Source organism: Coturnix japonica, chromosome 4, assembly GCF_001577835.2.
Source record: "Coturnix japonica isolate 7356 chromosome 4, Coturnix japonica 2.1, whole genome shotgun sequence".
In the NCBI taxonomy this organism is placed as follows: Eukaryota; Metazoa; Chordata; class Aves; order Galliformes; family Phasianidae; genus Coturnix; species Coturnix japonica.
The window spans coordinates 14,472,009-14,485,833 of record NC_029519.1 but is presented as its reverse complement, the minus strand read 5'-3'; the positions used below and the strand labels follow the sequence as shown (position 1 = coordinate 14,485,833).

Sequence of the window (13,825 nt, the reverse complement as noted above, 5' to 3'; positions counted from 1 at the left end):
TTTTTACTAACTCTAAAGCCTTGATGCTCAGGGAAGTATCACATAGCGAAACGTGAAAGAAAAAATGTTAATGACAGGTGAAGTTTCATTTCCTGCTTCTGGTATGCTGATATGTGGTTCAAGTAGAATTGTTGTATAAATAAAATGAAGAGCACATAAAAATCAGTAATTCAAAGTAATTAAGTGAAGTGAAGATTTGATAGTACTTACAAAAATCTCAACATTATAGGAAAATAAATGAGATTAATAGCCAAAAAAAGGCCTTGAAGATATACCCCCTCCTATATCAACTGTAATTTTACTTAGTACTTATAAATACTATTTATTTTAAGGTTCAAAGAGGATTTTTTCATGATCATGGGCTGTATACCTGAGTATCAAAATGAATTCAGATGAACAGGATTTTGTGTAACCACAACGGAAGCATATTAAGCCTCACTCTTAGAGAGCACCACATTTCTGTTACTATTGCTCCCTTTCTCTGACTCAGAAATACAATTCGATGGAGATTTGAGCATATCCTTTGCTGCCTTGGAAACGGACAAATGAGCTGCTCTCTGCCAACCTGTGCCTGCCGTTCACCAGCCCAGCACTGGCACAATCATTAGATTTGCCATACTACTTTTTTGAGAGAGTGCTGAGGGTAGATTACCTGAATCAGAACCCTGGGCAGGATGCTGTTCAGCATCTGTACAACAGTGCCATACCTGAAGCTGGCAGCATGTGGCAAAGCTCATGAGATTTTGATTATCCAGGATGGGTCAGGAACTCAGCTCCCCTGAAAGACCATTTACATTTATTTTTTTTTTTTCTCTCCATTCTTGACATACTTTATGTTTTCTTGTCAGTCATTAACCTTTTACTCAAAATGGGCGGCTTATGAGTTATGATATAATTACAGAGCTGAACAAAGTGGTTCTTGGAGATGACAGTATACTGCTTTCCTCTGTGAAAGGGAACATTTTCTTTGGTTCCATCACTAAATAGGTTTATGTGAAAGAAAAGGCACAATAAGGAGGTGTGAGATAGCATTTTTCACAGGATGTGGAACATTTTGATACTCTCCTTGACAAAAAGGGCTTCAACATCCAGGAACACTAAGGTGCAATCTGCACTGGGCTGCTAACATCTTCAGCATGAGTAAAGCTGACACAAAAACCCATACTTAGAACTCATTTTGAATGATGTGTAAACTCTGTATCAAAACAGGAGAATCTGTGCCCACTCCATCTGCACCCACTCTGTTCTTTCAGTGCCAGCTGGAAGACTCATGCCTCTGAACCCAATGGATTAAACAAATCCATGCGGAGCTGCTGATAAGGCTTTTTGCTTTCCTAGGAAGTTGAAGCAGACTGTTAGCCCTGTCACTTTGCTGACCTGCAGCTGTGCCAGAGGGTCTTGACAGTGCAGAAACAGGAAAACAAAGAATAGTATTGTCTTACCCGAGAAACAGTCACAATTAGGATCGATCTTGCAGTCACAATCCGATGGGGCTCCGGCGATTATGGAGATCTCACCATTGGTTGTGACCTGTTGTATCCGGTTGATCTTTCTTTCATCAGTCTCAGCAATGTAGAGTATCCCACTGTGGGACACAGCGATGGCTCGGGCTGACTCCAGGGTGGAGTGGATGGCCACCTTGCTGACAAGGAAGTGATCGATGCCGGGCACCTGGCAGTGAATGGGGCGTCCTGCGATGATGCGCACACGTCTGTTCTCAGAGATCTGCAGGACAATGTTGTTGTCCAGGACGTACAGCGAGTTGTCCAGTGGGTTCACTGTCAGGTCTGTTGGCCACTCTAACCGCACCTGTGAAACCGAACCAAAAGCAGGTTCAAGAAACAGAAAAAAGAACAATTAAGACATAAAGCAGCGTTGTTCAGCCATCTCTGAGAACCATGTCATCAAGGGGATTTACTCACTGCTGCTGTGCTAGTATGTGCCTTCAATTGTGTTTGTCAGAATACATTTCTACAAGCATACCCTCTTTGTGAGATCCAGCACCATGTGGAACTAGATTTGATTTCAAAAGTAATTTAGCAACCCCTGAAAGTTATTTGTACAAGTCCATTAAGGGCAGAACTTTATTATACATATACATTCATGCAAATAAAAGCATACACTTCGTGTCATGCAACATCAGCCAGAAAATTCTCCAGGTCTGAATGTTATAGTTTCAAGTTTGTACTCAACACTGGCAGAATGGGAAAGTTAGAGGTTGTCAATGTCCTAGCACTTTAATTGACCATTAGCACAAAAGGAAAATGACACAGTAGAAGAACACAACACATTGCCACAATTTATTTACTAAGCCAGAAATGTTAATAAGACTTATGTGCCATAAAATATATAAGCTCATAAATTCTTTGTAATGTAATAATGCACTGATATATCAGACTTCACATGATACAGTAACCCAGCTATTATTACTTATAAGGATTTTATTCTGTGAATTCAGTATTTCTGTCATAGAGTAAGTATATTTGTCATAGTTAAGGTGAGTTTTTTGCCTTTTTTCCATGAAGTTCAAGGAATCATTCAAGCAAAGTTTCCAAACAGCACTAGAGAAGATGCTAGAAGAATGACCTTGCTGACTTGATGCCTGTTGCATCAGGACCTGGAGGAATTCAGCATGTTCCCAGCTGGAGGTGGGGCAGCCTGTCACCCTTCCAGTCTGGAGGATTTGGTATACCTCCTGGTATGGAGGCTGCTGACCACAGTGTGTTTTTGCAAGAGCTCCAAATTCCTCCTACAGAGAATACTCTGAAGCCAGTGCAACAGTTCTGGTCTGGGAATGAGCAGCTGAGCAGACTGGTGCTTCTCCCCAGTTAGAGGCTGGTGGAGGATTTAGTTTGCAGCTTGTCTATGGAAAGGTCACAGAACAACTGAGTTACAGAGACGGCAAGACAGACTATTTTTATCACAAGATGCTTTGCTTGTTATCCATTGTGAAGAGATGGCTGCTTTTATCTGAGTGGAATTTCTATGGACTAAATATTTCAGTCATCAGATGAGAATAAATGCCAAACTAAAATGCAATGGTTTTATAGTCAACTTCTACAGAAGCTTCCACCGTTTCATGTACTGTTTTTGTTCTTTTTTCCACTGTGCTAATTAAAAGATCTATGAATGCAGAGCCCACAGATGATAATACAATGCTCAGCACTGCAGAATAACATATGGTGGAGCGTGTGGCCATCACAGGCCACCTGCTCACCCAGGGTCAGCTCAGGCACCAGGCTGAAGGCCAGCTTCTGCCTTTCGCAAGCACTGGTACTTCCAGATAATCTCATTTCCAGAAGCACATTGCTGGTTTGATAATTGATGTTTTAATAAAGCTAGGGCACTGCGGCTCCTGTGTCTCGCCCTGTGTGGTTATGCGGCGCACCACACCATTATGAAGGCTCACAGAGTAATCGAACTCCTCCTCGTGCCCAGTCCATTTTACTAGACAACATAATAACTGACATTAAAACTAATGCTGTTGGGTTCAAGATTTTTTCTGAACCAAGTGGCAGAGTCACTCCAAATGACGATAACTGTGGTGAGATAGTTGGAAACAGATTCCTCCCACAGAGGTGCTGAATTATTTGTCCCACCCAACACTTATGGGCTGCTGCACGCTGAGCTGCCAACACACGCCTTCCTTGCTTCAGCTGAGAGCTCAATGGAACCTGAACAAAACTTCAGGTGCATGCAAACCTCTACAAGGCTGTCTGTGGGAAACTCAGGAAGAAACATTTCTGCAATGTGCTTTCAATGCAGAACATTTGATTGCTCTGTCAAACCAAATGGATTATTTGTGATGGCAGACACCTTAATGCCCCTTTCACAGATCACTATGCTGTAAAAATAATCTGTGATTAACTGTAACTAGATTATTAGTGGGAAAAACTTTGGGTTGAAACTCCCTACTTTTGCCATAACAACTATGCATAGCACCTGCCATATCTTAATACCTGGTTTGCCTTTGCAGACCAGCCACATTGTCTTTGCCTCAGTGAATAAATTGAATTCCTCCCACTGTGAAGGTAGGTCTGGTGTCTTGCAGATAAACAGCGGCTGATCTGGACCAAAACAACTTTTTCTCTGGTTGATTTGAGGCTGGTTTTGTTTATTGAGGTAGAATAAGCTTTATGGAAATGTCCATTTCACTTGCAGCAAGGTGCCTAAAACCTAAGAAGAAGCTGGATCTTAACAGCTGCCATTATCTGCAAGCGCACTGCTTTCATACTGATTGCTTCTGCAAATCTAGCTGCATTACGGTAAAAATAGCTCAAATTTAAATTGAGGACATCTAAACAGTTCTGGCTACTAAACCTGACCTGCCACCTACCTCTCTGCAAAGCTCGCAGAAGGATGACTGCACTTATTCCTGGGTTTAAAGCAGCTGTGGATGTACTAATGGTCTAATTCCAGGCGAAACATTAAAGCTAGCATGTACCTGTCTGGAGACTGCAGCAAAAAAAACCAGCTGCCACTTGCTGCTGAAGGGGAAAAAAAGGCCATGTAGACCAATTAAAAGCAAGCAAATGTACAAACAAATGCAAAATGCAGAATGTTCTGAATCCAAAGAATAATTTCAGACTTAGAAAGAAATGTGTATTGCTCTGGTCAGGATGTGGCTTCATGGCATTAAAAGAGTGTTAGCTGGGGCTGCTGCTCACCCCTCTTCTGCCACAGCAGCCCCCACAGCAGCGCTGAGCTTTCCCTGCTCCTGTGGTGTTTTGGTTCAGGAATCGTGTCTGGCTGAAAACTAATCACCACAATCCGCTTAAGCTGAAGTGTAAGTGCACCCTCAGGTTCACTGTTACCTTGAAAAGTCACCGGCTGTTTCTTTTCTTTGAAGGCAAGCTGCCCTCTGGCAGGCTTCTGTGACCAAACCATCAGTTGTGCTGCGTTCAAAGCCAATAAACATATTACAGAGAAGCATTTCAATTCTCATCTGATATGACTGTGCCTATTAAAAAGTTTTTCCAGACAAAAACTCAGTTAGGGTTAGAATATTAAGTCAGTTAATATACTTTTTAATCTGAAGCAGCACTTCATCTGCAGAGATGTCCTCTCCTATAGATGTGTATTTTTCTTATAATTAAGAACTGAGTCAACTGCCAAGTGTGTTTGCTTACACTTGATAGGTTCTTATTTTTAAGCAGTGCACAGAAATGGCTTTGCAGATTATCCTATTATAAGCAAAAAGATAAGATTTGTTCAGCGGCAGTCAATACTTTACTTCACACATTGAAATTTCCAGGTGACAATCTAGATTTGGTTCACTGGAGACTGAGCATATGCAGTGGAAATCACTGTGGAAACAAGTGAACCCTTGAGCAATGAGACCTTTTGCATGTAAGTATTAGCATGTCAACTTCTCCAGGAATCCAGCATTTAACTGTCAACATAAGGCTCCAGCTATAGGTAATAATCAATGTCTCGTTTGAGAAGTGCAAAATTAAAACCCACTGGCCTGGCTTTCTAACAGGTTTTTTTCATGTCAAGTGTTCTGGAAAACACAAAATGCTCTGAGATGGTTTGAGCTTAAATACATTTTCATGGGGAGATCTACATTTATGAAGTTAAATAGCACTCAGGCTTGAAAGATTGGTATATTTTCTTTCTTGAAACAATGTGTGTGCGCCTGTATAACCATCTGCCTACCTGTCTATCTGGTTGTGAAAACTAAGTATCTTTTGTGCAATAGAACATTGCAACTAAGTAAATATTGTGAGTTTTTTGCAAAGAGGCTCTCATGCCAGAGCATTCACCCATACACATCTTAAAGGTGCACAGACACCCACTTCAGTGTCAGAGTACTGAAAAGTGAAGAGTACTGTTTTCCTTTTGGCTTTGACCACATGACCAAAGCATTCTGCACGTTTTGCACAATATTTTACAGCTGGGGCCTTTTTGGTGTTACTTTACAGAAATCAGATCAAACATGTTTTACTGTTTATATCAAAGCAAGAAAAGTAATGAGGGAAAAACGTATCCTTATCCACATATGCAGATCTCAAGAGCTTACCTGTTTGAGGCACTGGGGTAAATTTAACTCAGGTAATTTTCATTTATCGTGGGTTAAAAGAAGCTGCATAAATCCACAGAAAGTCATCATCATCACTTTGATTTCCTGCCATGCATTGCTTGTATGTTTTGATTTAATTTCATGTAGTAGCATAAAATTCATGCCAATTGTTTCTAATAGTCTTGGCTGATGGATTACTTCCTATCGGTACTGCTCAGCCTCAAGCATTTCTGTTTATGCTAGCTTTGTCTTTATTCTGCTCTATGATAAGCTATTGCAGACATGATCGCAGCCTCCTCCATATTTTTGCTGCTAACCTCGTTCTCTTACTTCTTTCTCTCTGCACTCACTTCAGCTGTTGCTTCCAGCACAGCCCTGTACGCACCCCACTGCTATATGGAACAGTATTTTCCTCTTTCTGGTGAACCCCTTCTTTCTCCTCCGCCCCTGTGTACAAAGGCTCAGAGAAAGGACTTGCTCAGGTGGGGCTCTAGAAGTGAACACGCAGCTCACAAGGCTGGAGAAGCCTGGTTCTGCTTCCCTGAACTTTCTACATGATGTCTCACTATATACATTCCTCTCTATTTTCTCACAGTTGACAAGCACTGATATTTTTTTCATCATTTTTCTGTCAGTTTGCTCTCACTTCTAGGCTCTCTCTTTTGTTGACACTGACACTGTCAGCTCCCCTCGGTAGCATATCTCCTTCCTTAATGGCACAGAGACAGAACTCTGCTCACGCAGCCTGACACAGGGAGCACTTGGCACGGTGGGATTACAGCTTCCTCCCACGCGGAATCAGCCTTTGTTTCCCATGCTCCTGATGCTGCCTACTACAAAATTCAGTATTATGCAGTTCAGCTGTAGCGGTCCCCACTCTAAACTTCACAAACGTTGCTCTCTATGCATTCATCGTTCCCCAGTGCAAAATCCAAATAAATGAGTTTCGCAGCCTAACGACCACTGTTTGCTGCTCTAGGCTAGGCAAACAGCTGTGGCACATTCACAGAGGCAGCTTAGAGCTTTGAGGCCCTGATTCCCTGGGATCATAGTTCAGGCATGCTTTCCCCAGCCTGCCCCTACCCTCAGTAATTTCCAGTGGGTGAGGGCCCAGCAGAGGAGCACAGAGGAAAGGCCCACACTACCAGCCTTCAACATTCCTCTCCAATGTGTTTGCTGTAAGCTCCACTGTTCTCTTTCTTACCAGCTCTCTTCTGGTTCCATAATTTCCTTTTTATTTTCATTATTTTTTTTAATTTTTATTTTTATTATTATTGTTATTTTTCCCCTACTTGGCAACTTCAAAGACTGCATGAGGAATCTTGGGTTGCCTAAATCAATAGGAAAGTTGATTTCTACCGGAACAGGTTTCAAACTGTCTTTATTTAATAACAGAGTATTACCTAGAAATACATAAGTCCATTGACTATGAAAATCAATGGGACTTAGATTCCTAAGCCATTTAAGACTGTTTAAACATAGTATCCATGGTTTATACATGTTAGGAAGAAAATACTTCATTAAACACCCAGAAGGAATTATAGAGTATTTTAAGCAGTCCGGTGTCTCTGAGAGGAGGAATCTGAGACTCTTAAAATGTCTGAAAATAAATCATGAATTTGAATCTAACTCAAACTTGACTCCTCTCAGAAACCCTTCTGGTTTAGGATTAGGCTGCTTACACCAAGTTTCAACCACTGACCTGTTCCTATTTGCTCTATTTTTGATGTATCTTTCATGAACAGTTCAGTGCTCTTATTATAGTTCACACTAACCACCAAAGACATTGGCTTTACTGTTTCCATTGACACAGACACAGAAATCTAACTGAACTGGTAAGTATAACAGAAGAAAGAAATACATATGGATGGAAGACCTGGAGGGTTTTACATCATATCATGACTTTCTCCAGTTTTCACCAGAGACATCTACATGCTGTTCAGTTTTCCATTTTGCTTTGAGCAATTTATTGAATGGCTATTGAGTGATGTTCAGACATTTATGATTTTCCTGCAATGTGACCTACATTGCTAAACTTCATAAATTTATCCTCCAAGGCAGTGTATCATTTTGCATGCCATACCCATCCCAAAGGAATCTATCAGCAGGAGATGAGGCCCAGTTTGTAAAAGACGAATGTCCTTCAGACATTTTTAGCTAATTTGTTTGTAAATGTGAGTGTTATTGTCAGAGTAACATACTGCAGAGAATGGTGCTCTCTATCATTCTGTTCGTGTCTCTCTATGTACCAAACTTAATAATGCAGAGCTATAAACATAACCTCTGTATGGCAGGCTACAAATGGGTACAACCAATTTGTATCTTGACATTTGCATTTTTTTTCCTGCACTGACACAGTGTTTATTCTCATTTTTGCTCATGAGAAACAATGGTTGAAAAGATGCCAAAGCAAAACCAATATCAAGTGGAAATCAGGCACTCCTTGCTGCCATCCCCTAGCAGCAGCTCCTGCCACATTACTCTTGCAGCTGCCACAGCTTGCTTTCATTTGACTTCAGTACCCTGTAAGGATAACTCAGTCCTAACAGTAATACCAGAGATATCACTAATTCCTCCAAAACAACAATTCCTGGTGCTAAAACCTTTCCAGTCCTTGTTTATAACTAGCAGTGAGACCCAAGAAGGTAGAGACCGAAATGGAACAACACTCTCTAGAGCTCCCTCATGCTGACATGCTTCAAAGCCCTGCCCTTTGTAAGCAGTTATTATTAGTGTTGTTTTGACACAATATACAGACTCCCAGCTTCTTCTTAGCACCTGAAGCAATTTGCACACCAGAATGATCGCCGTGCTGGCTTTTCTGAGCTTCCTCCCAGTAGTTACCATGGTACAGTGCTATCAGTCATACAACCATTCCCACATTTGCTCTTTATAGTTTCAAATGCAATAGTTTGCCATCAGAGAAAATTTCAACTTCCCATCAACACTCATATCTCCTCTAGGAAACTCCAGGTTGACAGAGGACTGCCCTTCACTATCTGAACAATTATGGGAGCTCTGCAGGATATATAAGAACCATATATGCATTCTTGTAAATAGAAATATTTACATATGCATTTATAGTATACAGTAAGTATAAATTTATTCCTCATGCATACATCTTGTTCACTATGTCTCCTTAACAGATGAAAAAGTCAGATATAGTCATCAATATATCTCAACCTACTGCAGGCTCTCACCAACCCAGCAAAGCTGTGCTACAAATTTACAGCAGCGCAGTTCAGCACTGCAGACACCCCTGCCATAAATATCACCATATTTTATCGCACTGAAGCCATCTTTAAACAAGAGATGACTTGTGCGTAAGAACTAAAACACATGGCAACCAGAGATGACAGTAGCTTGGGAAAGTGCAACAGGAGGTCCTCAGCGCTGACCAGCCCTGCCAGAACCTGAAAGCACCAACATGGTGCTGAAGTGCTACCTTCATGCCAGCACCCACATCATGCAGACTTTACTTACTTCCTCCTGTTTCTCATTAGGGTAGTAAAATTAAATCTGTCTCTAGCAAAAGGTAGGGTGAGAGCCATGAAAACACTCTGCCATGACTCCTCTTTGTCATGGGTCACATGAAGCGTACTGTGCCTCCTGCCTTGATAGCCAAAGAAAAGGCTGCAAGTGCTGAAAGCTGATTAAAATGAACATCGTATTTTTACTCAGTAGTAATGCATTATTTATGGCAGGTAATTGAAATAGATTGCTGTTTTGCAGGTGACCAATAGAAAAAGAGCGCTTGGGACTTTAAGGAAGAAATTGGAGTGTTTCTTCACACGGAATCTCACTTCTATGACTAATATTTCAAATTCAGCGATAGAATAATTTGATTAGAATATAAAATAGGTGTGATGAAACCGTCCTGCTCTCTGTTTGATATTCTAAAAATCACATTATACACCTACAAGTTTGATTCATGAGCTCTCACAGATCCTTTTCCACCTGAGGTCCTAATCCTATGAGCCTCCTTTCTCTCAGCCCCTGTTAAAGAGAGGCCACTTACCCCCTTCTCTACCCCCGGGAAAGTATTATTTTATTTTCTACCTGAAGATCCCTTTTAAAAGAGGCTTTCAGCTTGGTTTTGCATCAAAATATGGATACTAGAAAAGTCTTTTTCTTGCAAATGCTATTATGACCAGAATTGTTTTGTATAGGTTTCTGGTTGCAGGGACTAATTATTTGAGGAAGGGTTTTTCTGGTCTACTATCAGCTTTTCTGGACTACTTCATAGATCAAAAATTTGGAAAAAAATGACTAAACAAAAAAAGCTTTGAACATCCCCTGTAAAGGAAGACCACAAATAAGAATTAAAGATCCTGCAAATCATCATTTTGTGGTCTTTCAGTTCAGTAATTTCAAGCATACATACAATATGTTCTTCTGCAAAACTCTAAATGGACAGCACAGAGGATTTGTGTATTTTAGGTGCATTAATTACACTTAACTAGAAGAGCGTATCAAAAGCCTCACAGACAAAGAAGAATAAAAGCAGATCAAGAGCAGGAATATTTTTACTATAGGGAGAACCAAGCCATTGCTTTTTGAAGCACCTACAGCTAAAATAAGGCAACAAGAGGGCATTCTGAACTTTCTGCTTTTATAAGAATGCAGTTTATACTGTCATGTTTACAAACACCTACAGGAACAGTGCGTCTTCCTCCAGCCTGCAATACTAATTAATTAATGGGCTCTTTGTAATCCTGTATTTGGTTTGTGCTGTCCTACTCTCAACCTGTCTTGAAAGCATTCAGCCTGGAATCCATTTAGTTTTCATGCTGGCAGCTCTCTCCCTCTGCTTCTCACTCACTCATCAGATCATGATTTTGTCTTTGTATTTTCCTTTCCTGCTTCCAATGCACTCAGGGAAAGTCCTGTTCAGGCTGCTTGCTCTGATGAGCAGCCCCTCATCGTTGCACTCAGCTGAGGTCACTGTGTCCTGGGAGCTTTTTGTTCTGTTCAAAAGGCATCCACAATGCCACTGAAGCGTACTGTGCCTGTGCAGATGCTGGTGGGGAACGCCTGCAGCATGTGTGATGTTTGCATTTTTGAGAAATAAACTACATTTTAAATTGATTTTGCTCATCTTTACCCCTGCTTTTCAGCATTCTTCACTGTTTCATGTGGGTCTTCAGCATACTTACTGCTCTCTTCTCTCTCCTCCACATCAGTTGTTCAAGGTAGGATGCCTAGGATGTGGCACTTGTGCCACGTGCAGGTCCCTGTCTAGTCACTCCCCTTTAAACCTTGTTCTAGAGATGTGCCTTTTAATTTGACCCATGCAAGCAAATTGCCTACATAAGTAACACTGACACATTTTTATGAGGGAGCAAAACATTTTGCAGTGTCACTGAAGTTTATGCGAAGCAACACAATATAGATGGTTCCCTCACACAGAGAACTGCTGAACAAAAGCTGATGAAGTGCAAATGTCAAGAAAAAGTCTTCAAACCAGACCTTTCATTTTGCAACGCAGCAGTGACAGTTATTAACACCATCAATCAGGCCAGAGCTATTGCTTTGGCACAGGCTCATGCCTGCTGGGACTGACATCAGCTTGAGAACAAGGCCATGGTTTCAGGCTAAGAGAAAGCTCTTGGGATTCATTTTCTGTTTCCTTGCAAACGTTCAGTCTCTTCATTCACAGGGAATGTGCTCAAGATTGGTTTATGCTGTTCCCAAACACTAACTGCAAAAATATAAATGATTCGAGGATCAGAGTGGTGGAAATTCAGCCCACATATTTCTCATGGGAGGAAAGACAGGGGAGGAAATTGCAAGATATCTGCTAATTCCCTCCTCAGCTCTCACCAAAGCAATGGAGGCAGAAGAGAAAGGAAGCTTATTGCTCAACCTGAGCTGAAATATGTTTCCTTTGACACAAAACCTCCCACCATGTCAATATAACTTCTAGGAACACTGGACCTAATGAAGTCCAGTTTCCTAAGGACTTGTGTCTCATGGCTGACTGACTTGGGAGTTTAATAAAATCCAAGCACCAAACGAAGCTCTTCCTGTGAATGGGGCATTTATTAGATCCTGAGTGGATTCTCTAGAGTTTAATAAAAGAAAGACTGTGCTGCAATATTTCCTTTTGAAAGGGCACTTTAGGTCTTTCTCCCGTAACTGGATTAATATTTTGTATGGGACTTGTAGGAATTTAATTGCCAGGAAGGCAATTTTCCTCTGCAAATTTGTTGGAAATCAGCCAAAGATTCTGATTTGCTGTATATTAGTGAGGTGAATATTTACATTCACATATTGAGGGAATAGTCTTTCCAATATTCTTGAAAAATGTTTTACCTTAGAAGTTTAGGCCTTGTTCATGTGGCAATATTCAGAGCTTTGGGGTCAGCATTTACAAAAAGGATGACTAGCTCTACACAGAGGAAGATAGATGACAGACAGCTAATCTTAACGTAGGTGTCCACCAAAATTCTGGCATCCATGGTGAGCGCTGAGTACATATACATGTATAAAGCACATTCATAGATCTGGTTATGATGTGCAGTTTTCTTTAGGTGGTCTTCTCACTAAGAAATGAACTTGCACTGTGCTGAGAAGTCACTCAAGCTTGCTTTGTACATGCAGAAACAGTACTGAGGAGACCAGAATACCATATAAATACCTCAACCTAATGTCCTATTCCTTCTAAATTCAGATTAACACCCTCAGAGTGAAGTATGAGATCAAAGCAATTAGTCAAAGCTGGGTAGTTTATTTGCCACAACACATAATCTTTTCAACCACAGCTGTCCTTACCCCCATCCCTATCTGTTATGAATACAAAATTCTCTCTTAAGAATGAGAAAGCACTGAATAACAAACACAGAGTGATTAGAAAGATGTGTTTCTGTCAAACCTGATATTGGAATAAATGATTAAACACTTTCATAATCAACTCATATATTAAAGTGAATGCCTTAAAGTGAAAGCTTGTCATTTATAGTAGTTTTCACAACAGGCAGTTATTCTATGTGTTTACTTCAAGAGTACATTTTAGTATTTCAGTAAATCAAGATATATTGATTTTGAGCAAGTTGTTGATTTCATTGTCAGAGCAAATTTAGCTTTGAGAATTGATTTTATTTGCCTATTTCGTAAGTCCCTCTAAACACACAATTTGTGAGCAACTCACACTCTCTTGATGTAAACGCCACTTGTAATTTAGCCAAAAAACATCTAACTGGAGATGGCCAAATTCATTTTTTTATTACTGTTGATGCCATGCTGGAATAACCTGAGTGTTCTTTGCAAGGACACAAAATTATTTTTTAATAAGTGAAAATATCCCTTATTTTCTTTGATTTAATTTCAGATTAACATGCTTGACTTCAGTGGGTTGTGATTATTTCTCAATTTTTTGGTTATCAGCAAAGATTTTGAAAAAAAGAAATAAAAATCCTATCAAGCAAATTTGATAAGAGCTCCATTTCAGACATGCATTCTGAGGTATTCATTTAGTGTCTATGCTTTACAATATATGTGCAAATACTCAAAATTCTGGATTTTGCTAAAAACTTCAATAGAAAGAGTCACCTAGGAACCCACAAAATAGATGTTCTGAACAAGACATGCTTCCTTAAGCAACATGTACATCTATACTGCAGATTGCTAGCAATGTTAGTTCACCTACCAGTGACAGAAAATTAGACAGTAAGTAATACTATACTAAAGCTTGCTTTGGCTGCCTTTTTAGGGATGATTTAATATGCCATCGTTTATTTTGTTGTTTTGAATATCTACTGACATGCATTCTCAATTTATCTAAAGATTGCCTCACTGTCTGTG

At 40.3% G+C, this 13,825-nt stretch overlaps 1 protein-coding gene across 1 annotated transcript in view; it reads right to left on the bottom strand.

The window, feature by feature from the left end:
• TENM1 (teneurin transmembrane protein 1) overlaps positions 1 to 13,825 on the bottom strand; it is a 292,567-nt gene that overhangs the window by 24,646 nt on the left and 254,096 nt on the right. Inside the window, 1 exon segment of the mRNA XM_015860820.2 lies at positions 1,443 to 1,809. Within this exon segment, the coding sequence (XP_015716306.1) occupies positions 1,443 to 1,809 (367 nt within the window).